Raw genomic sequence first — 21,876 nt, 5'->3', positions numbered from 1 at the left:
AATCACAGAATAAGTAAGTGAAAGTGACTGGTAGCTATTGGAAGTTAGTAATTGAAAGGCAGAAAGAAAGGTTCAGTGGCAGATTGAATGTAGTTTTGATGGTGCAGATGCAATTTTCTTAGAATGAAATCTAATGTCTGAAACTGGCAAATACATTTTTAATATAGATATATATTTTCCCCTAAGAAGGGTATTCTTTCTATTTGTTCTAACCTTAAGAGGGAAATAGCTGGTCTTGGACTTGCAGTCCTTATGGCTACATCTTGAAAATATCTGCTGTATGACTTAAGGAGGAAAAAAAGATAATTTGGACGATTAAGGGTGTGTTTCTCAAAGGAAAAGAAAATGATTTTCATATTCACACATATATATGCAAAATCGAAGGCAGTTCACAACTGATATTTCAACACAAATTATTTGGTAAAAATTCACCTGCAGAACAATCAAAGTGTGAACAGTTCTTTTTATCAAATGTGGCACTAGGATAGAAATTCATGTCTCCTAGATCAGATTCTAGATTTCGGTACATTATACTTTCAGTGGGAATTCACTTCAGATCTACATTTTCATTTAATTTATAGGAGGTTTGAGGCAGATGGACATCTTAAGTCAGAAAAGTTAGATGCAATAAAGGGGGACCTAAACCATACTGCTTTGTATATAAAGGAGCAGAGGAGATGACATGATCTCAAACGCTTCCTTTCCTGATTTAGTGCACTGAAAATAAGTTTGATAATACAGCGTACAACAGGAGACTAAATATTGCTCAGTAAATTGCCTTTTGGTGTGAATCACATACCAGAACTGTATTCAAATACTTACACTTCCCTGAAATAAGTGTTTCTTATCTGTCCCATTTCCTCTTCCTTTTATTGTGTTAATTTGTTCGGTGTTTATCTAATTGAAAGAAGGTAAATAGCTATAGTAATTATGCATGTGGAATCAGGACCTCAGCTGGTGTAATTCATTGCATTTACTAGGAAATCAGTGTAGCTATATTGATTTACCCCAGCTGAGCATCTGCCCCATTATCTTCTGAGCTGTGAACATGAAGATGGCACCTTTCTCAGGTCGATCTTTATAAGCACATACGACAATTTTATAAAGATTAATTGATATAATTTTACATATGCAAGTGAGATATTTAATAAGGGATTACAAGAAATTTTATAGCTTGGAGGAGAAATCAAGACCATTTGTCTTGGGTGTGGTGTGCATGCAAGTCTCGACGGAGGCATTGTGGTGCACCATTCTAGGAAATGAAAAAATATGGAGTCCTGCACCCAAATACACTATTATAACAATAAAGGATACTGGTTCTTCATTGGTATGAATGATAAGCTGTCATCTTCATGAAAGGGGCTTGGGTCATCCTTCACACCAGTGCAGTGTTGATTGCCATGACCTCTGCTGATTTTCTTTTCATTTTGTATGGTTGTGATTATGTGCTAAAACTTTAATAGAAGTAAATTGCAGCTGTTTTGCTGTATAACTGTAAAGTTTAAACCAATGAGTTTTCCTTTCCCAACTTAAATAGAATGTAATTCTTCCAGTTTGAATTAACAGGACTAGGCCTCGGTAGCAGCAGATTACGCACTACACTGAGCAGAATTCAGGAGAGTCTGATTGATCTGGTAAGTACCTGGATTTTGTCACTGCAGAGTGGAATACAGATACGTGTTGGAAATCTAAGAATTATATTTCATCAAGGCTTTCTGATTTTTATCTCTCTTCGTGTTCAGTATGTGTAATAGCTAAGGCTTATTTTCACGGTGCATCATGAAATCACTTTTTTCTACTATACAATAAAGCTACTTTAATAGCTTTTGCTAAATGTAACAATAAAATTATGTATTTAAATCTTAAAATGTATTATGGTTCATATAATAAAGATAGGCATTTCAGTACTATGCTTGTTAAATGACACTTTGTATTAAAAAAAAACTCCTAACAACACAATAGATGACTCGTTTTTCTTCGGTAAAAGAATAGCAAACCAGTAAGCCATCCTAAAGATTGCTTACCTTACAAGATAGTAGCATACTAAGTCTTCCGCTAAGTCATTTCTGAATTGTGGGGAACTTTCCCTGACCCGTTATAGATTATATTTTATTGGCCAATCCACTGAATTATTTTTAAAATGTGAAAAGTAAACATGGTGTTTGTGTCACATTGGTAGTAGGTTACTGAGCTTCACATCACTTTATGAAGGGTAAACAGGAAACTTGAGGTAGATTTTGTGGATTCAACTGAGCAGCAGTGTTTATTACTAAGTACTATGCAAAAATGGAAATTTGAAGTTCTTCTTTTCCACCTATATATAAATTGAAACATTATGAAGAAATTTCCTAAGAGTATCATAAATGCCTTGTGTAGTAGTTAATATCTAGGATGCTGCAGGGAGGATTTATTTTTTAAATCTTTGGACTCTGCTCTGACTTTCATGAGGATTTAACACTCTACAGAAATGTGCTTTGTGAATTTTTAATTCCTTGAAATATTATATTAAATCCTAAACTCTTCTTTCAGAGAAGCTTCTTAAAGGGTTTTGGGACCATTTCTTATAGAGTCAGTAGAGGGAGCGTAAGATAACTAATAACCCCAGGCCTCTGTAAAATAGAAAAAGGTTAGACATATTGATATTTACCTCTAAGGCAGTGTATTCAGAAAGAAAAATTAGTTATATGAAGATCTTGCAAATTAATCAGTTAAAGATTATGGAGAAATCACAAGTTACAGAATGAATTTTTTAAACTTACTTTGTAGTCGCAGTTCCTGACAGTGCTTTACAGCCTTGGGGTTTTTTTTAATCAGTCAAAATAATTTTTAAAAACTGATTTCTAGGAGTAAACTGGAAAAATAACAGCACTTCTTTTTCTTCCTTGGTCATTCAACAGTGCTGTTAACAGACAGTGTTAGTGTCAATTGAAATTAAGAGCTATGTTCCAGTTAAGATTTAGAGGAGGAATAAAACTTACCTAACTGCTATTAACCATGAGGTTTATCATGTCTTATAAATTTATGCTGGTCTTACGCTATTAATGGAAATTTTTAACATTTTGATTCATGAACAATGAACTTCTAGGTATTTTTATTGTTTGCTTATTTTCAAGAGTTTGTGGAAGTCAAGATTACTCTTTACTGTGTCATAAAATAGGTGTTTCTCTTTTTTTAAGCACTGTTCTGGACAGCTTTCAAAATTCTCTTAGATTATTGTAAATTGCTTTCTGAAAATGTTCATGCTTGTGTTTTGGAGTTCAGTCTCATGACCTGTTGGGAATTCATCTTTTTGCATTGTCTCCTGTTGGTGGTAACTATATTAAGGGCTATAATTTTTATTGCATTTTAATTATTAATTGCAACATCTTTCAATATTTTATTTTCATAGAGATAATCTGAATCTGATAGTTCTACATGCAATTTTAGTCACACATTCGCATCAGAATAGTTTCCTGAATCTGTCAGTGCCTGTGAAAGTTGAGCTTTAAGATCTATGTCAAGACTCTTCAGTAATTTAGACTAGCTTTCCTCTTGGACTTCATCCATTCCTTTTTTGGGATACCAAGTGGATAAAAGGCTATTTACTCTATATGTATCACCAGGAGTTAGAGGAATAAGTGAAGGGTTAGAGGCCATCTACTCCAGCTTTTTATAGCTTTCCGCAGTTTCTGTGTGGGATTGAATTAATGCTATCTAGTTTATATCAGGCGCTGTTTTAGGATACTACTTTTATTATTATTGTTCAGCTGCATTTCAAGCTTCCCTTGTGAAGAAAAAAGCAAATTGGAAGGGGGGTTCTGCTTCTGGCAAGGTAAAGCCAAGCTGTACTTCATGTTCTTTCTAGTGTCTGTGTAGCATCATTTGTATGAAGAGTACAAAGGTTGATCGTAGGCATTCCCTGTAGCTCTTGATGAAGCTGCCCTATTCTAAGTTTATGCTTCCCCGTTATTATAGTGCAAGAACTGTCTGTCCTTTTAATATATACTGTTCTTACAGTATACTAACTAAACTTGAGAAATAAGTACTATTCTGGTTTTCATCTGGACCACAGAGAGACAGAGTTGGGTTTCTGATTCACAGCCATTGAGCAAAAAAGCTGCAGCCATTTAAAGTGCTTCCTTTCCTTTTCCGTGCATCCCTTCTCATGTATCAGATAACCTCTGCTTCTGCTGGAGGGTCCTTGTCTTTTCTAAGCAGTACTTGGCTATAGCTGAATCACTTTTCCACTGTTTCGCAGTCTAATACTTCATAACAAAGCCAACTGTGTTTTATAAACTGCCACAAGTTTAGATTAATGTTTTAGACAGTGAACAGGAAATAGCTGAGATATGAACATGTGTTTTTAGTGGCGTTAACTTTAGCATGTGGTAATAATGTGACACCTCAGCTATGACGCATGTTGTTTGATGTTTCTGTGCTGATCCTACACGGATACAATAACAAACATTATAGTAAAAAACACCCCAACAATAAAACAACCACCAAACCTCACCGCTTCACTTGGAAGTGTCCCTCCTCCTCACATTTATAATACAGAAGCATGTTTGTAATTTGGAAGTTTTGTGTGGTGTAATCAAAATGACAATGATGAAACGGCTTAACTCATTTCAAGACTGAACAAGCATGTTCTTTAGGGGCTACTGCTTTAAGTATCCTTCCTATATCAAACTTATAAATACACCAATATGAGGTTTTGTCCAGCTATAGATTTTGTTAATCTCTGTGCTGCTAATGTAGATACTGGTTCAATTATGGTCTGAAATTTTGTCTGATACATGAATGAAATAGTTTTAGTTAAATGAAAGTGGCCTACCAATTAGCAAAACTGTCTTTATTTGCCTTCTTATAGTACGTTATGTGGAAGGTGTGCTGGGAGCTTACAGTTTCTCTGGCTAATCTACTTGTCTTTGCCTTAACAAAGTATTTGTAGGCTAACTCAAAAGTATAAAAAATACAAACACTGAGTATTTGTTTTAAAGTAGAACAGGCTTGGGCAGCCTGCTTTAGTGGGATGTCCCTGCCCATGACAGGAGGTTGGAATTACATGATCTTTAAGATCCCTTCCAACCCTAACTATTCTATGATTCTAGATTAGGGTGCGGTTTCATTCCTGGGATGTAAGAGAACAATATGGCTTTCAAAAGTTTGTTTGACTACTTTGTACTGAACTGTATAGGTGTATGTGAACTTCCTATTCAGGCCTTTCCACAGCTAGTATAAAAAAAGCTTCAGTACAGATTTCTGCTGTCCAGCAGCTTCAAAGCTAGTAATTCAGATCCTCCAGAAATAGCACTCTACAAGCTGCATTTCATTCATACCAGCAGAATGTATTAAAAGGAGAACACAGAAAGTGAAGAATGAAAAGAGGAGGAAGAAGTGCTATTGTTTCAGTCAAGTGCTATTGTTTCAGCCTTTCTTATTATGCTAAAGTGCAGTTTTGATTAGACCAAACACATTGAAACAGGTGCTTGTGTCTGAGCTGCCTACGTCTCCTCACTGACAGTTCCTCTGAGTAGGATATGTGGAGATACTTGAACACATTTGGTCTTTGTGTTTATTTTTTTTAACAGAAATGTTGTTTTGCAACAATAATGATGTTCATATTAGTCTGCTGAGACCAGTAAGCCTTCAAGTAGGTGCAAGGCACCAGTCAGATTGATGCGATCTATGATAATTGGTGATTCGGAAGGGAAATTCCTTATTCTGATTCCTTGCTTTATCTGTCTCTAAGCAGCTTCGTTATTTTTATAAAATGTAACTTAGTCATAGTACTGCCATTACCAAGATGTTGTTCAAGGATGTAATGTATATGCAGGTAGCTGCCTTGAATGAAACTGCTGCTTCCAAAATGAGATTTTTGGGCTCTTTCCCCATAAAGTATATATCTTCTGGCAGAGAGAGTAGGTTAGATATGGATGGTGCAAAGATGGAAAATGTAGATTTTTCTGCTGTTCAAATAAGATAAGGAATAATGGGAACGATTTTTTCCTTCATGCCTGACTTTGCAATCCCTCTTGGCTTTGATCCTTTGATGCTGTGGAATGGTATGGTTCAGTTACGCTAGTCCCGGTTCTGCAAACAACTCAGTTTTGCTTAAAATGTCACAGTACGGTTCTGCATTACTTGGTGTGGACATGGGCCCTGTTGCATCCTGGTTTGGCATACTGGTAAGCTCTGGAGACTCAAGAGTGTGAATTGGTTACTTGACGTGGTAGTGCTGAGCACAGGGGGCTGCTCCTAAAAGGCATAGCAAAGCTCCTTGCTGAAATGATTGCTGTGGTTCTTAGTGAGATTTTCTTTGGCCAAAGATAATTTTTGCAACTTTTACTATTCTTGCTTGGTCTTCTACTCCATCAAAACAGAAGAAAGCCTGAACTAAAAAAAAAAAAGCCAAACAATTATTTGATTTTTTTTTTCTTCCTCTCTTTGAAAAGATTTGTACAACTGCATAAGGACAATGTTTAAGGTGTTGTGTGAATTGCTTGTCAAGGTAAGAGAGTCCCATGTACACAAAAGAAAGTTTTGACATTACAAGCACTTTGAAAATATACCAGAACTTCTGCAGCTGTTTTGCTTCTTGGCATTATTAATTTAGAGCTCTTCGTACAACTTTTTCTTTTTGCTTATTTGATGTATTACCTAAGTAGACTGGAATGATTTACTAAATGTTTCTAGCTTATTTGTTTGAATAATTTTTCTGGCTTTGGCAGTTGCTTTGTCTCTGTGGGCAGTCACTGAGCCATCCCATTTTAATCACTTCATACTCTTCTTGCTGGGCACCCAAAACTTGGGCTGATTAGCTACTCTCAGAGGAGTCCACAGAGTCACAGCTGAGCATCTGGGACCCAGTAGCAGCTCCTCCTGAAAGTCTTTCTTTGGATAGGAAAAATGTTGCAGTAAAAACGTGTGTGACAGGACCAGATTGGCGTAGGTGTTTTGTAAGGTAGTGGTTCAGGTTCCCAAGGGTTGTGGCAGTAGGCGTGCTTCTCTGCAGAAGCTCATTTGATGCTTATTTTTTAAAGCATAGTTAATGACTCATTTTCGCTGTTGTCTCTCAATACGCAGTGATTCTTGATGGAGGAATTGTTGTGTTGTCCTTGTTGTGTTCGGTTAGGCAAGATAGTAAATAAGCTTTCTAACTACTGGTAATTTTTTTATGTAAAGTCTGCCATTTAACTTTGAACGCTAAGAAATATCTGAAATTCAAAGATCACAGAAGTTTCTTTGCAAGTTTTATGGAAGGTAGTCTGTTACTGAAGTCAGTGGGACTGACCCAGCTGAGGTTTTGTGATGAAGAGCATTGAGGATCCACACTCTTGAAACTGGAAACCTTGTGTCTACCATGAGGCAGTACTCTTCAACTCAGCCCTGGGGCTGGTGCAGTGTGTGTGTTGTAAGTGTTAGCAAGCTAGGGTGTCCCTTGCATTGCATTTTATGATGCTGTAAATGTATCACTTGTCTGCAAAGGATTGTAAATAAATAGAAAATAAATAGCAGGGTTTCCCAAGGTGTTTTGTTGTTTGTTTTTTAAAAGATCTGCTCCCTGAAAGTGTATCGAATGGTGATCATTGTAGTAGCTTACATTGTTTACATTTGATTTAGTTTCCTTAGGGCTGAGTCAAGATTATCTGTTTTGTGAGCTTTGTGCGCCTCAGCAAGAAAATAATAATCTTTCAATTTAAAACGTAGTAAGATTATTGAAAAGCACAATTTTTAAACCTTAATGTATTTACATGGTATTCAGAAAGCATGGTTACTCTTGAATGCAGTGTGCTTTTACAATTAGCTTTACCTGTCATTTTCAGCATCAAGTTTGAAGAATGTTAGGGATGTGTAAGTCTAAAAGGGTGGAAAAAACTCACTTGTTGCTTTCAGTACATTTATTCTAATAAAAAATTCTTGTATATTAAGCGATTACTTGGAGTTGAATGATATTCAGACAGCCTTTGAATGCAGCAAGGGTTCGTGCTTTCTTTTTCTTGTTTATTTTTCTTGTCCTCTGTGCTCATGGTGTTACAGAAACTATCAGTTACAGTTTCTTAACCAGAGATGATAGAGCTATCCTAAAGAGAAATATCTAAGCAAGTTTGTTCTGCTTTGCTATTCCTATCTGCATGCTTGATGCTTGGTGCCAATAGTATGTTCTCAGGGTAGTTTGTCTTTTGTTGAAATTAAAGTTGGGCTGGCTGCTGTTTAATTTTCTGGCTATTATTCTCCTCCTCCTCATCCTCCTTCTCCTTCATTTGAGCTTGACACCATTTTGCCCACTTTCATTTTTACAGGATTTTACCAATTCTTCATGGGTACTCAAAGGGAATCTCTGACAACAGAGTTTGTCTCGCAGATTTTTCTGAAATTACTGTAGGGGTTACATTTAACAAGTCCATGTCTTTGCAAAACATCTGATTTTTTTTTTTTCTTTTTTAAAGTCTGTAGCCTTTTTTCCTGTTCCAGCCTGAATGTTTTGCCACTTTATTGCTACTTTCAATCATTTGATCATTTCTGTTAATGAAGGCTGGAGGAAAAAGTATGCATCACTGAAATGCTTTCAGAATGATCTTGTGCTTTTTCGTGGGGACTGGCATGCCAGTTGTTTCCTTAGGCTATTGCATGCCCTGATTTTTGGAACAAGTCAGGAGAATGAAATGCTCATACTGTGTTTGGCCAGTACATTTGAACAAGAGTATGACTCTGTGGTTGAACTCAAGCATGTGTTTGAATGAGCCAGTTGTCTCATGTACATTTTATGTCTTCAGGTGTAACAGAGTTGTGGTGTTAAAAAGGTTTGCATGATATTTTCCTTCATAGGAAGCAGGCAGATAGGGGAAAAAAATATTTAAAATGTATCCTAATACAGAAGAGAGAGGCCACTTTGAAGTACCAGAAATACAATAGTAAGTCTTTGTAATATTTGTTTTTAACATAATTTGTAAGTAGTCTTTGAAAGAAACAAAGATGCTTAAATATTGATCACTTACAGTCTTCTCCCAGCTCTCGGGCTCCCTGTCTCCTAAGAATAGAGAATTGGTTGGTAGGCTGTGGGTTTTGTTTTATATCATGTGTAAACATTTTAAAGCTCTCTTTTTTGTTTGTTTGTTTTTTGGTTTTTTTGAGAATGACATCAAGTGAAAAAGAAAAAGAGAAGGCGGATAATGAATTTTGATAATCAGTGGTGTCTTTGTCTCAGTTAATGTTTTTAAAGAACTGACCATTATGCCAAGACGGTTAGATGTTGCCTGTGTGCACTATACTTGTGGGTGTGCTAGGTAGATATCTTCAAAGCTGCCTGAAAGACATTACATGAGTTTTAGCAAATATCTAGGTCTTTTGGCTTGCTTATCCATTCACTCATCAGAATGCAAACTTCCTGGTATGGTGAAATGTGTGTCTAGTTTAATTGCAAATTTATCTGGCTGAATGTGAACATGGATCAGAGCAAAGAAAATTAATTTTTAAAATAACAAAGTGATGTGTCTAGCCTTTCTAATTGTTCACAGGCTTGGTGCAGCTCTATCAGGTAGTATATACCCTAAGCTTCTTTTAGAAGTTTTATCTTCTGCTCATTGTTCTATTTCTGTGAGATCTTTTAGAACTACAAGTGGTGTGTAGATGGTATTGCTCAGTCAGCAGTCTTTGTTTTTAATGCCAGAGTTTCTGTGGGGATCCTTTAAGGCTCCCTGTTTTATCTGCTTTCTGCTTCTGCAACGTGTTACAGAACATTTTCTGAATGTCTGAAGATTTCCTCGTGCTCTGGCCCATTTTTATTTTTGTGTTTGATGTCTTCAGGAGATGCAGAGCCTAAAGAGCCTTTCTGAGTTAGCAGATACAGCTCCCTGTTGCTTTGGACTGTCACGTCACAGGAGGCAACTATCAACTAAGATTCAAGATGTTTTAAGTGGAACTTGTGATCTTTTTGTTCCTCTATACGTCAAACCATTTTCAACAGCTTGGACATTACCATCTTCCTGATTGTCTTATGTTCTTAGCATCACTTTTGGCTTGACTTTTATCTGAGCAGTAAATGCTTTCAAGTGCTGCTTTGTCTATAGCAGCAGAGTTTTGATATTTCTACTCATTCTGTATCACTTAATTTCTCACCAAGTCCTTACACATTTTGACACAATTAATTTTTGCCTATCCTGCCTTTAATTGCTGCAGTATAACCAGAATAGGTCTGCTGCATATTTTGCTTCCAGAATAACCTCCCTGTTGTTTTTCCTTTTTTCACCTGATCATCTGTGTTGTACCTTTTCTCTTCACTTTTCAAGATCTACTTTGTGTATTCTTGTCTCATTTCTGATATTTAGAATGATTTAAACCACCACCACTTAGTTCCATCAGTGTTTCTGTTGCGCATTACTCTGCTTTTCTTCTTAGGTGAAATTGTCTTAAAAACACATGCATGGAAATTGTTTTGGTTTGTGTCACTTCTCAGAGTTCTCAGCTGTGTTCTTCTGGTGACTGTTGTGGTCAGCAGGAATATCTTTTTCTTCCTCTTGCTCCTGATTCTTTAGTTACTTTGCAGTTTTCTCTTTATTTATTTCTGGTTCCAATTGGAAGAAAATATAACCGAACTGCAAAGCTGCCTTATTTATTATCATGATTTTGGCTTCATCTTTGTCCAGTTCTACAGCAGTCTGATAATTATGTTAATTCCTTCTGTGAATCCTCTTCTAGCTGTAACTTGTACGTAGATTCCTCAAATGTAGAGGGACTTCCCCCTCTTTTTTCTTTTTCTTCTTTTTTCTTTTTAAGTATTTTTAAAATTTGTTTGTTTGTTTTGCCCTTTTTTCTTTCAATTTTGTCCTTTTTCCTTCTCTTATCTGTCATCTGAAGCTGCTCAGTTGGAATCATTCTTGCTGTTTTGTGGTTTTTCAGTTGTTTAATTCTTTGTTCTAGGAGGTCTCTGCTGATTCCACAGGAACTCTCAATGCTGCTGAAGAGAGAAAGGAGAAGGTGCCAAGCCCACATCTCAGTCATCTCGTAGTTTTGACATCTGGCAATTCACTGTATGGTTTGGCAGAGAGAGTGGTGGCCACGGAATCTTTGTAGGTTATTTTCTGTACATTGCGTTTGGGGTCACTGGAAGCTGTGGGTTGTTTAAAGATTGTTATAACAAGCCCAAACCTTCTTGAGGTTTCAAGTACTTCTCGATGCTTCTTAACTGAAGGTATTGAGACCTAACTATCTGGTCTAACCACCTGCAAGCACATGCAATGAAATTCTACTGCAACTGATCCAGTAATTTGTGACAGTATGAGGCCAAATCTAAAAGGAAAAATGTTCAGTTTTAAAGAGGCTAATGGGAGTATTTAATCTGTGTGGTCTCTTTTAGCCTTATATTAAATATTCAGATTCTGATAGCCGAGACTCAAAAGTGCTTAGTTCATATTAATTTGGCTTGGATTGCAGTGTTCTTTGCAGTGGGTGAAAGTTTACCTTCGAAAAAGAGATGATAACAAGCAAGTAACAGAAAACTCTTACAAAATGATCAGAATAATACAAATAGTCAGATGGACTTTCTTTCCTCCCCCCCTCCCCAATGACACTAGATTAGAAGTTAATTTTAAAGAGATATTTTCAAAGGAGCTTATTTTATTTTCCATTCATTTATGCTTAGTTGGAAATGTATTTTCTTGTTATGTTGTTAAGAAATCCTACCCCTGAGAATGAATTTGATCTCATATACTGTCTTCTAAAGATTCACTGGTATGAAAGTAATTACGAATGTTATTTTGGAATTCTGACATGGATTTCTTAATATTAATGTTGACTGCCTTGCAGTATGGAAATTATGAGATACTTGCCCACTGACTTTACTAGGATTTGGATCAGAGTTTTTCAGTGTATCCTGAGTAAAATAGAAATATGAGTCCTTGATGTTTAGGCCTTAGTATCTTTCTTTAAGCATTTTGTTGTTTGCAGTCATATTTTAATTTATAAAAATTGAGAATACTTGTTGATATACTAGCATGAAACTGGTACAGTTCTTCTCAGGACTAAATTTGCCAAGTTTACATATTATTGTCAAATATGTTGACTGGAGGGTAAATTTATACAGAGACATTCCAAATGTTTCATCTAGTTCACAGTAAATTTTCTTTGCTTTCAAAGGGTATTTTTGGCTGAGCAGTTTGAGTTTCTTCAGCCTCATCTTGATGCGGTGATGCCAGCTGCCAAGAAGCCTTTTCTTCAGCAGTTCTATTCTCAGGTCAGAACTGTGTAATTCACAGCCAGCTGGTTTTTAAACAGAAGATTTGAAACTTGTACAATATGATGCAAATACTTGTAGATGATAGTTATGTATTGCTCTTATTAGCCAGAAATTTACTGAATTATATTTTACTTATATTCTGTTTCAGACAGTGTCAACTGCTAGTGAATTACGTAAACCAGTTTACTGGATTGTTGCTGCTAAAGCCATTGATTATGAACAAATGCTGCTTCTCATGACTAATGTGAAATGGGATGTGAAGGAAATCATGTCACAACACAATATATATGTCGATGCCCTTTTAAAGGTGAATACTTTCTGGGAAATTGTGTGCTAGAGTTTCTATAAACATTGAATTATTCTAATGCTTCAATAAAAATGTTAAAGTAGCATAGTTAGAGCAATACAGTGTCTTGACAAATGGTAAGTTGTTATAAGGACGTCTGTCCAGAATTTTCATTAATCTTGCTGCTAGCAGATTGTTTTCAGTGCTGATTTTTTGAATAGATGCTGGATGAAAGTGACTACAAAAGTTTAACTGGTTTTGTGTGTATGTCTTGAATGGTAGATAAATGTGTAGTAAATGAATTAACGTTAAGAAAATCCAGTGGCCTGAGGTAGTGGGTTTTTTAACAATGGCTATTTGTTATTCTGCATACTTTTGTTTGTTGTCTTTGGTATGTATTGTGGGGGCTACAGTCAAACCAGCATCGCTAATGATCCTGCACTTTGTGATTGAAGTTGTTATATTTAGAAGTTAGCATTTGAATAGGAAGGTAAGATGGAAATTGTTCACCCAACTTCTCAATTGCTTTCAGGATAAGTGGTTTATATAATTGCTCTGTCTTGTAGCATGTAGAGCCAGTTCCTGGGAGAATCCCTCTCACATACTTTCATGTACACGTAAATTATGTTTCTGAAGGTCTTTAGAAGAATTATACTAATTCTTACAGAGAAACTAAAAATCTTGTTTTAAAGATCTATGAAGCCTCAAGCTCTGCCAGGGGAGGTTCAGGCTTGACATCAGGAAAAAATTTTTCATGGAAAGGGTCATTGGGCACTGGAACAGGCTGCCCAGGGAGGTGGTTGAGTCACCTTCCTTGGAGGTGTTTAAGGGACGGGTGAACAGAGTGCTGAGGGGCATGGTTTGGGGAGTGTTAGGAGTGGTTGGACTTGATGACCCAGTGGGTCCCTTCCAACCTAGTGATTCTATGATTCTATGAAGCATCTGTCACAGAAAGTGTTACACGTTTGTGCTGAATGACAGTTTTTATTATACCTTTGTACTTTATAGCTGTTCTTTGCTTAAATAATCAATGCAAAGTAGGGAGAAGCTAACAGAGGATATATCATTGTAATGTGTTTGACTGAAAATTTGTGATTACCCTCCTTTGTGCTGCCATGGCTTTTTGAAATCAGTTTGTACTTACAACATTTGGTCTCTTCAGAAGAACTTCTTTTTGGGAGTGTAGAACTCTTGATGTTGCTTCACGACAATCAGGGCTGATACTGTTTAAAACAACTTCTGGCCTCTATATTCTATAGCTAATAATGGTTACTACAGGAGCTTTCAGATTATTCTCAACAAGAGGTTCCTGGGACTCCAGGAGTGTCAGACGTAAGCACAGTGTTTAATGTAATAACCAGCTACTCTTAGCCATGTGTACCATATGTGAAATTCTGTGTAAGTCATAGTATGCATGGAAGCATATAAACTTGGAAAAGAGATCAATAGATTCATTAACATGAATTGTTAAGCATCTTCAGCAAAGTCGTATGCTGGTTAGTGTGCCATTGTAGTACCCTGCTTCTTCTTGCTGAATTGCTCTTTCAGAAAATATGTTTAAAACACCAATTATTTGATCAGATACTAGGTTAAATTGGTTACCGAGATTCCCTACTGGTTTTCTTCGCTTACTGAATTTTTGCTAGGAGACAAAAAAAGGGAAGAAGAAGGGAAAAAAAACCCTAGATTATCAGCCTTGGAATGAAAGCACTTTGTTGGACAAGTATGGTCTTAAAATGCTGCAGGACAAACTGCTTTTGCTGGTTACACAGGGCCATTCATTATCAGTCTGCTTTATACTGAAGTAATTTGATACTTTTTAGAAATAGGAGAGGTGTTAGTCACTGGCAGCAAACTTCAATTTCATTTTATGTAGGTCACAAAACCATTGTAGCAGTAATTACGTTCAGTTATGACTAGTTTGTCACTCATAGTAACAGCTTAAATCCATCCGGGCCATTGATGTTTCAAGTGGAAACAAGTGCCTTCCCTCAACCTGAATTGTTACCTAGCATTGTGATACACTCCCAAACTATTAGATTTAGACTCTTTATAGTGGGTGCTCTCAGCCCCTTTTAAAGCACTGGGGAGCTACATATTGCGAAAGGTCAAAGAATGAAAAGTGGTTATAGTATTCCTGAGCTTCTCTTTGAAGGCTGGTGAGACAGGTATTTAGAGGGGTAAAGAAAACACCACTTGGTTTTCTTCAGTGGTTGGATGTTGACTTTTTAAAAGTTAAAGATTAGTTTAGGGTAATTAGGTAATGAAAATGGCATTTGAAGGGTTAGCTACTTGGTTAATTTTCAGGGGTGTCCATTTCACAGAGAACTACAGAGCAGTATTTCCTTTATAAAAAAAAAATTACTGACTTGTAAATAATGTACTAGAAAGTAACACGCTTTCTACTTTCTGCACATTAGGCCCGTCTCTACAGTTGTCTATTATTAAGCTTCTCTGCTTTGCTTTTACACTTGAGTGTTCACTCTCGTGTGTTTCTAGTTCATTGTTGTTGTTGATAGGGATGTATAGAGTATGATCACTTTTATGCTAGTGGAATAATGATCTTTCTTGTTTTGTCAGGAATTTGAAGAATTTAACAGAAGGTTGAATGAGGTGTCTAAGAGAGTCCGTATTCCACTGCCTGTGTCCAACATCCTTTGGGAGCACTGCATACGCTTGGCTAATAGAACACTTGTGGAAGGGTAGGTAGTTTATGACAGTCTTGCTTTTGGGTAAATGTATCTGTAATGATCATGTCTGTTTTATGGAATTAAAAGTTCAAAGTTTGTAGTGCACTAATAAGCCCTTGCACTTTTGGGGAGTCTAAAAGATATCAAGGCTTAACATAGCCCTTAGCAGTTGTTTCACAGAGTCTGGTACAGCGTTAAGCCTAAACGGGATTGTTCTGTAGCTATATAATACTGAAGAATTATATTGTCTGAGTGTTTTATTGAAGCATTTGAAGCAGCATAGCTCTCTTCAAAGATGCTTCTATCTGAAAATGATAATTTCCCAACAGTGCAGAGAAGAGAGATAAAGTGCAATTGTCAGCATCTCTACAGTGTTGTCATTTGTCTTTGCCAGGAAGAAGGATGGAGTTGTCAACCCCAGCAGTTACCTTAGAGTAGCGATGGAGCTGGATTTTTCCAAATTCATCAGGAACAGAGAGGCGTCTTGGTTGGCTTGGTCAATAGAGGCTCGAGCTCCTTAGTCGAAAACATTAAACATTGCTCATCCCTCCCTCTTGATCAGTGTCCCAGTCTTTTCAGAGTCCGTATTGTAGTCTGAGTATTGTAGTCTTCTCATCCACGGCAGTTACTTTTGTGTTATTGTTCTCTTGCTATACATGTGTCTGGGCTCTCGTCGCACCTTATTCTGCACCACAGAATGTGTACTGTCTCCCACTTTTTGTACGTTTTTCCATATTTCATTCTTGCTTATCTTTATCCTATGCACTCCCTACTACCAATTTTATTTCTTCCCATCCCACTGTTCTGCTGTCTGCTCTCATTTAGGACCTCAACAATATCCTTCTGCAAGTGTTAACTGTCTGTTAAGGATCATCAGCTTCTACTGCTTCAATCAAGCCATCGTTTTAAACTTATGCCTATTCCTTTCATATCTTCCTTTAGCAGTTTCTTGAGAGATCAATTTCTTATTCAGAGAGGCTAAATCCAGCCAGCACCTCCCTCTGGCTTCTCAGTTCCTTCATATGACATATAAGCTATACAACTATCTTTTCTTTTTGAAATTTTATTTTCCACTTATCATGCCTCAAATCAAAAGAAGTGTTACACAAGCATCTGTCTTCTCCTCCACCCACCTCTCTTTTCTTTCAAGTGAGTAACACCATCAGTTGCTACTAACCGGTTCTGCCTCAGCCCTTGTGTGTGTTTTGAGCTTGTTTCTTTCCCTTACTTTGCAATCTTACTCAGCTTTTGTGACTTCAGTGTTCATGAACCACTTACTTCTTGGCCGTGAAGATTATCACTCCTGTGTCTTGTTCTATGCTGCAGTTTTGATTCACACTTGTGACTTTTCATGAAACTTTTACCTAAACTTCCACCTAAGCATTTCACTGACTAGTCAAAGTGGACAGGGAATACCTTGTTGATATGGTTTGTCCTGTGCCCTTTCTTAGAGTGTAAAGAGCGCTCATTATCTCCTCCCAAATATGTGCCTATAATTTTGCTTTCTTGCCCATTTTTTTTTCTCTTTTTGCCTCCGTTATTTATGCATTTTGCAAATTCCTTCTGTGTACTAACTGTAAGAGTGCAATTTCTTTTTATTCTTAATGCGATCTTGCTGTGTATCTGTTTTCCAGCTGCATGTTTCTGCTGCCTTCTTTACATCAGACCGAGTAATCTAGGGGATTGTTGCCTGTGGCAGCAGCCTACAGGCAGGCTATATTAAGTCTATCAAGATACTGTGCCCCAGACCAAAGCTTTTTTATTCCATGTACGCAGCTGATATTGGCACAGTTTAGGGCATTGTGGTTTCACTTCCTTTGATCTTGACAAATGCAGTTTCTTATCCATTTGAAAAACTTCAAAGATAATTGTCCTCGTTTGTTACCTATCACCCCACTGGAATCCTTCCTGGTATTAGCCTGCCCTAAGCTCATCTACTGTCTCTTCTTTTTTTGAGCTCAAACCTGTCAACAGTTTTATGTCAATCTATTCACCTCTCATAGAGATTACCCAGTGCTGCCACCCTTCATCCTGTGGTTGTTGTGGGTGTTTTTGAACAAAGAGCTTTGTGCCTTTTTCTGATGCTGCCACTATTGCTTCAGCAAGCTTCTAGTGACCATTCCCAAAGCTGCTGTGTTACTTTTCAGACTTCAGTGGACATGATTGCTTGATTAAAGCCACTGTCTAGTGTGCTGATCGGCAATGATTTCATTTCTTTTAACCACTTCTAGTAAGTTTTGCAATGTAGGATTTTTAGTGAGGGGTGAAGGGGGTTGAGTATCACCAAGTACGATGGGGTTCTTCACTATGAGTGGGACTAAAACATATTATACTACTGTATAAGCTCTACGTCAGACTTCCTAAGAGGAGTTCTTGTCTGCTTTGAACTTAAACCCATAATGTTCCTCCTCAAGGTTTGAGAAGTAAGACTGATGTTAATTTCCTTCTAAGTTTTACTTTCCACAATGTTTCTCTTTTCAGTTATGCCAATGTAAAGAAGTGCAGCAATGAAGGGCGTGCCTTGATGCAACTGGACTTTCAACAGTTCTTAATGAAACTAGAAAAGTTAACGGACATTAGGCCTATTCCAGATAAAGAATTTGTGGAAACCTATATTAAAGCTTACTACCTAACAGAGAATGACATGGACCGGTGGATAAAAGAACATAGGGTAAGAGTTAAATTTGCATCCTTTTACTGTCTGTTGGGAAAATACACCCTGATGATAGAATCATGCTAACAACTCTGAATGATGAATGCTTCTATGTGTTAAAAGATTAATATATGCATATATATAACTATATATTCATTTATTATAATAAAATCTGTGTGGGAAGCAGTATAAATATGCGTATGTAGGCACGTATGTGGTCATTATTATCGTATGAAATTAGTATGTGTTTGTACTGATGCAACATCTGATGACTAGGAAGGATTGAATAAGACAGTCATATCTACCAAATGTATCAAAAACGTCAAAAACCAGAGCAAAGTGAGGTTACAAACATTTGTAGTCTGTTCAGAATATGCCAGAGTGCACACCTCAGTCATTCAAAGGCATGATTTGAAATCACACCATGAAGTTTTACTTTACATTTAGAAGCAAATTGTTTAAAATAAGATAAGAGCCATTGCTTTGTCTTCCTATAATAATAATGTATCAGGATTAGCATTGCTCTTTGAGATAAGTCTTCATTTGTGTTTTGAAAGCATTTAGCATGCTTTCATGATAGTGTAACGTAGCAATTACAACAGGGCTGTGTAAATAATAGTCCCATGCTATTGGAGCTGACCCATGGTTGAAGTAAAAAGTCTTTTAAAATGGATCACTTTGACATCTGTATTTTGGGATTACTTTAAATCCCACTAGAAATAGATGAAAGAAATAAGTCTTTAATATAATTTTCCTTGTTTTACCTGGAAGCACAAGAAAAATTGTGAGCTGTTGTTTGGTGAACTACATGGAAAAAATTGTTTAAACCTACTGGTGAAAGCTATGTTTTGGATAGTGTTAGATATAAAGGTAGTACTGGCAAATGTGGTGTTTTGGCAGGTGTTAAGAATTCTTGTCTTCACATTTTTGCCATTTTTTCCTCCTTTATCATGTACTGAAATTAACACTATTTGGAGACTGTAGACAGAATTATTTAGAAACTTATTGGAAATGAGAAGTCAAAATGACGATCAGAAACTTTTGTCACAGTTTGTTTAGAAAAATGTATTTATGTTAAAAGCTTATCCCATTTGCATATATAGTGCGCACAACAGCTCCCTAAGAATGGAGAATGCATTAAAAAATGATTTATATACATACATATTCAAATAATTACTTTCTGTGAACTCAGTCCAGCACCACTAAAGTCATAAGCATCTTCAATTATAATCTGCCATGTAGCAAAATAGAGTTTTGTCCTCTGCCTCAGCTATGAAAACTATCCAGACCTGACTTAACTACCACTTTAAATCTCCCTTGTGTACTGACTACTTCTATCAGTACAGAAGTCCACAGTGTGTACATCTGTTTTTTAGTTTTCTATTTTTGTCTAGTGTTTTTTTCTGCCATAATATGATCTGTTTTCTGCTTTTGTTTGCCAGGAATATTCCACTAAGCAGCTGACGAATCTGGTGAATGTTTGTCTGGGCTCCCACATCAATAAAAAGGCAAGACAGAAGCTGCTGGCTGTTATTGACGACTTAGACAGACCTAAAAGATAACTGGAGAAAGCTGCTTTCCTTGTGACGTGTATCTTTTTCTGTTCATGTGAAGCATGCAGGCGAATCTCTTGTGGACTAATGACAACATTCTTTTAAAAAAAACATTGTGCATGACGTTTCTTACCAGCATTGGAGACACTCCGAAGTGGTATAATGTTCTAAAATATGACTTTTCTAATCTATGGTATTATTTTCTGTTGTTTCTTCTTTTTCTTTTTGTTACTTGCCCTTAGTCAGGGGTCACTGTGTATCATTGGTGAGCTGTATATTTTGCAGAAATATGCTGTAAGTGAAATCAAAATCGGAGAGAAACATGTTGGCTTAATATATAGTTGATGCTCTTTTTTAATAAAAGGGCTACTTGAAAATATGATTTCTTTCCTCCCTGCTTTCACCCTCAGAATTTGTTCTTTATGGACCAGTGTAAAATGAAAAAAATGTACAGTATTCGATTGATGTATCTTGCATGTGGATTAAGAGTGCAAATCAACTAAATACTGTAATGTTAAAGCCACTCATCTTCATATGTATGAAAAAATGTCTTTTTATTTCTGAATTCATTTAGTCATATCAAAATGTTTAGCTTAAGATTAATAGAAGGTAATAAATACTGTACACTAATATGATTTCTTTGCGAGACTTCATTTTCCAGTTCAACAATGCAAACTGTCATTTACAATAGGAATTGGTACTGTTCTTTTCATATCGCTTCCCTTTTGTGTCCTCTTCCTGTCTTTCTTGTTCTGAAGCAATAATACCAAGGAATAGGAACAATGCTTTGTTGGCTAAGGTTTTGTATTCATACTAAGATAATCTTTCCTGGTTGGAAATACTAAGTGATACTCACGCCATGAGTTATCCTGAGCAAAGCAAAATTGCTTGGCTGTGTATTTCTCCTTAGAAATTGATTTGTCAGAACATTACTGATTCCACTGAAGTTTTCATGTTTGCCTTCAGCTGAAGGATCTCCATTCTCATTACCTTTTTCCTTCCTTGCAGAGCAGGTTTACACAAGGTACTTGAAGACTGCTCACATATTGTGGTGGCAGAACCAGAGAAACTCTGAAGATGGAACTAACCAAAACTGAGACTTTGATGTTCATTAACACTTTCCTAATGCACTGGAGCACTGTTTAATCTCTCTGGTTTTCATTATGTAAAGTTTTAGATTTTTTTTTTTAATTACATAATAACAATTTTACAGTGCTCTGAGAGCTTAAAAGGAAACATGCTGGCATTGATCTAATAGGTAAAATAATTTACATAAGCTACAATGCACTAATGCGTACTACATGGTAAATTCTCAGTTTCAGGTTCATACTTACTGTTGTACTTTTAATTCAAATAGAGAATCGGGGTGTACTGAATGAAAGAAGTACCCAGTGATAGAAAATTGCCCTATGGAATCATTATAATTACTCTTTTCTGTAGTTTGATTTCCTCTTCAGAAGTGGACAGAGAATCATTGTGTGAGTTCACTGAAAGCCTGTATACAATTTTAGGAGAATGACAGAATTTACATGTCAAATATCAACTGTGTAGTGGTCACCTCCCTTGTTCCTCTGTATTTTAAAGGGAATAACATTTAAAACAAAATTTAACTGCATTCTTTATTGACCATTTAAAATTGTTTAACAGTGTGTCACTGTTTATGTTGAAGCTGAATCACTTCTACCCTCATTAAAAAGGCGGTTCAAAAAGAGAAAAACATAGTTCAATTTGAAAGTGTGAATTTTTGCATCCAGTGTATTTGCCCTGAAGTCAGATCCTGAACATGAGCTCTTGGAAAAAATAGATTTTATGGTAATCATCTCTGACACATTTCTGTTTCAATTTACTTCTCATCGATGAAATAAGAAATTGAAATACCTTTACTGGAGCTTTGGAGAGCTGAACACATGGTTAATTTCTCCTGAACTATTTGGGCTGCTGTAATTTGATTGCTTACCAAAAGGTAGGAGTATAAGCACTGATTGGAATGCAGGGTCAAGGAAGGAGGTGAGCAATTGCATGAATCATAGTTGGGAGTAATCTTTTGTAGCGTATCTATAGTTTGACTTGTTATTCTTAAGTAAACCCGTAGATAAAAGGATCTGTAAGATGCACTGTTAAACCTGTGTGAAAACTCTTTGATCTTCATTCTTGAACACCTTGGAAATTATATTTTCTAGGGCAACCTCACCTTGCTGCCCAGGATTGATGCTAAGGGAGACGTACATAGCTTAATGGCCTATGTAGACTCTTAGGTATTTAAGTTGCCCTGTGTGGAGTAAGAAGTTGGACTAGATGGTTCTTATGGGTCCCTTTCAATTCATGATACTCTTTATTACTTGGTCCTGAGTAACTAACAAAGCCAACTTTTGGCTGAATGTTGACTATGCTTTTTACAAACCATTGATTTCTGAGAATCTGTACATCCTTCGTCTTATATGGAGTATGAAGACTCTGTTATACTGCTTTTTCTGTAGTAG

General features: G+C 36.5%; 1 protein-coding gene across 2 annotated transcripts in view; it reads left to right on the top strand.

Moving 5' to 3' along the window:
* Positions 1–21,102, top strand: part of VPS50 (VPS50 subunit of EARP/GARPII complex) — a 79,978-nt gene extending 58,876 nt beyond the window's left edge. Inside the window, exons 23-29 of one of the 2 annotated variants that reach the window (XM_054058769.1) lie at positions 1,554–1,634; positions 10,900–11,048; positions 12,115–12,211; positions 12,363–12,521; positions 15,081–15,202; positions 17,672–17,861; positions 19,286–21,102. In XM_054058769.1, the coding sequence (XP_053914744.1) occupies positions 1,554–1,634; positions 10,900–11,048; positions 12,115–12,211; positions 12,363–12,521; positions 15,081–15,202; positions 17,672–17,861; positions 19,286–19,405 (918 nt within the window). In that variant the 3' untranslated portion in view covers positions 19,406–21,102. The remainder of the gene's footprint in view (positions 1–1,553; positions 1,635–10,899; positions 11,049–12,114; positions 12,212–12,362; positions 12,522–15,080; positions 15,203–17,671; positions 17,862–19,285) is intronic. The other variant, XM_054058770.1, reaches the window with a different exon arrangement.
* The last annotated feature ends 774 nt before the right edge of the window (positions 21,103–21,876 follow it).

This window comes from Cuculus canorus, chromosome 2, assembly GCF_017976375.1.
Source record: "Cuculus canorus isolate bCucCan1 chromosome 2, bCucCan1.pri, whole genome shotgun sequence".
Classification (NCBI taxonomy): Eukaryota; Metazoa; Chordata; class Aves; order Cuculiformes; family Cuculidae; genus Cuculus; species Cuculus canorus.
The sequence above is the reverse complement of the archived record's forward strand: the minus strand, read 5'-3'. Positions and strand labels throughout refer to the sequence as shown.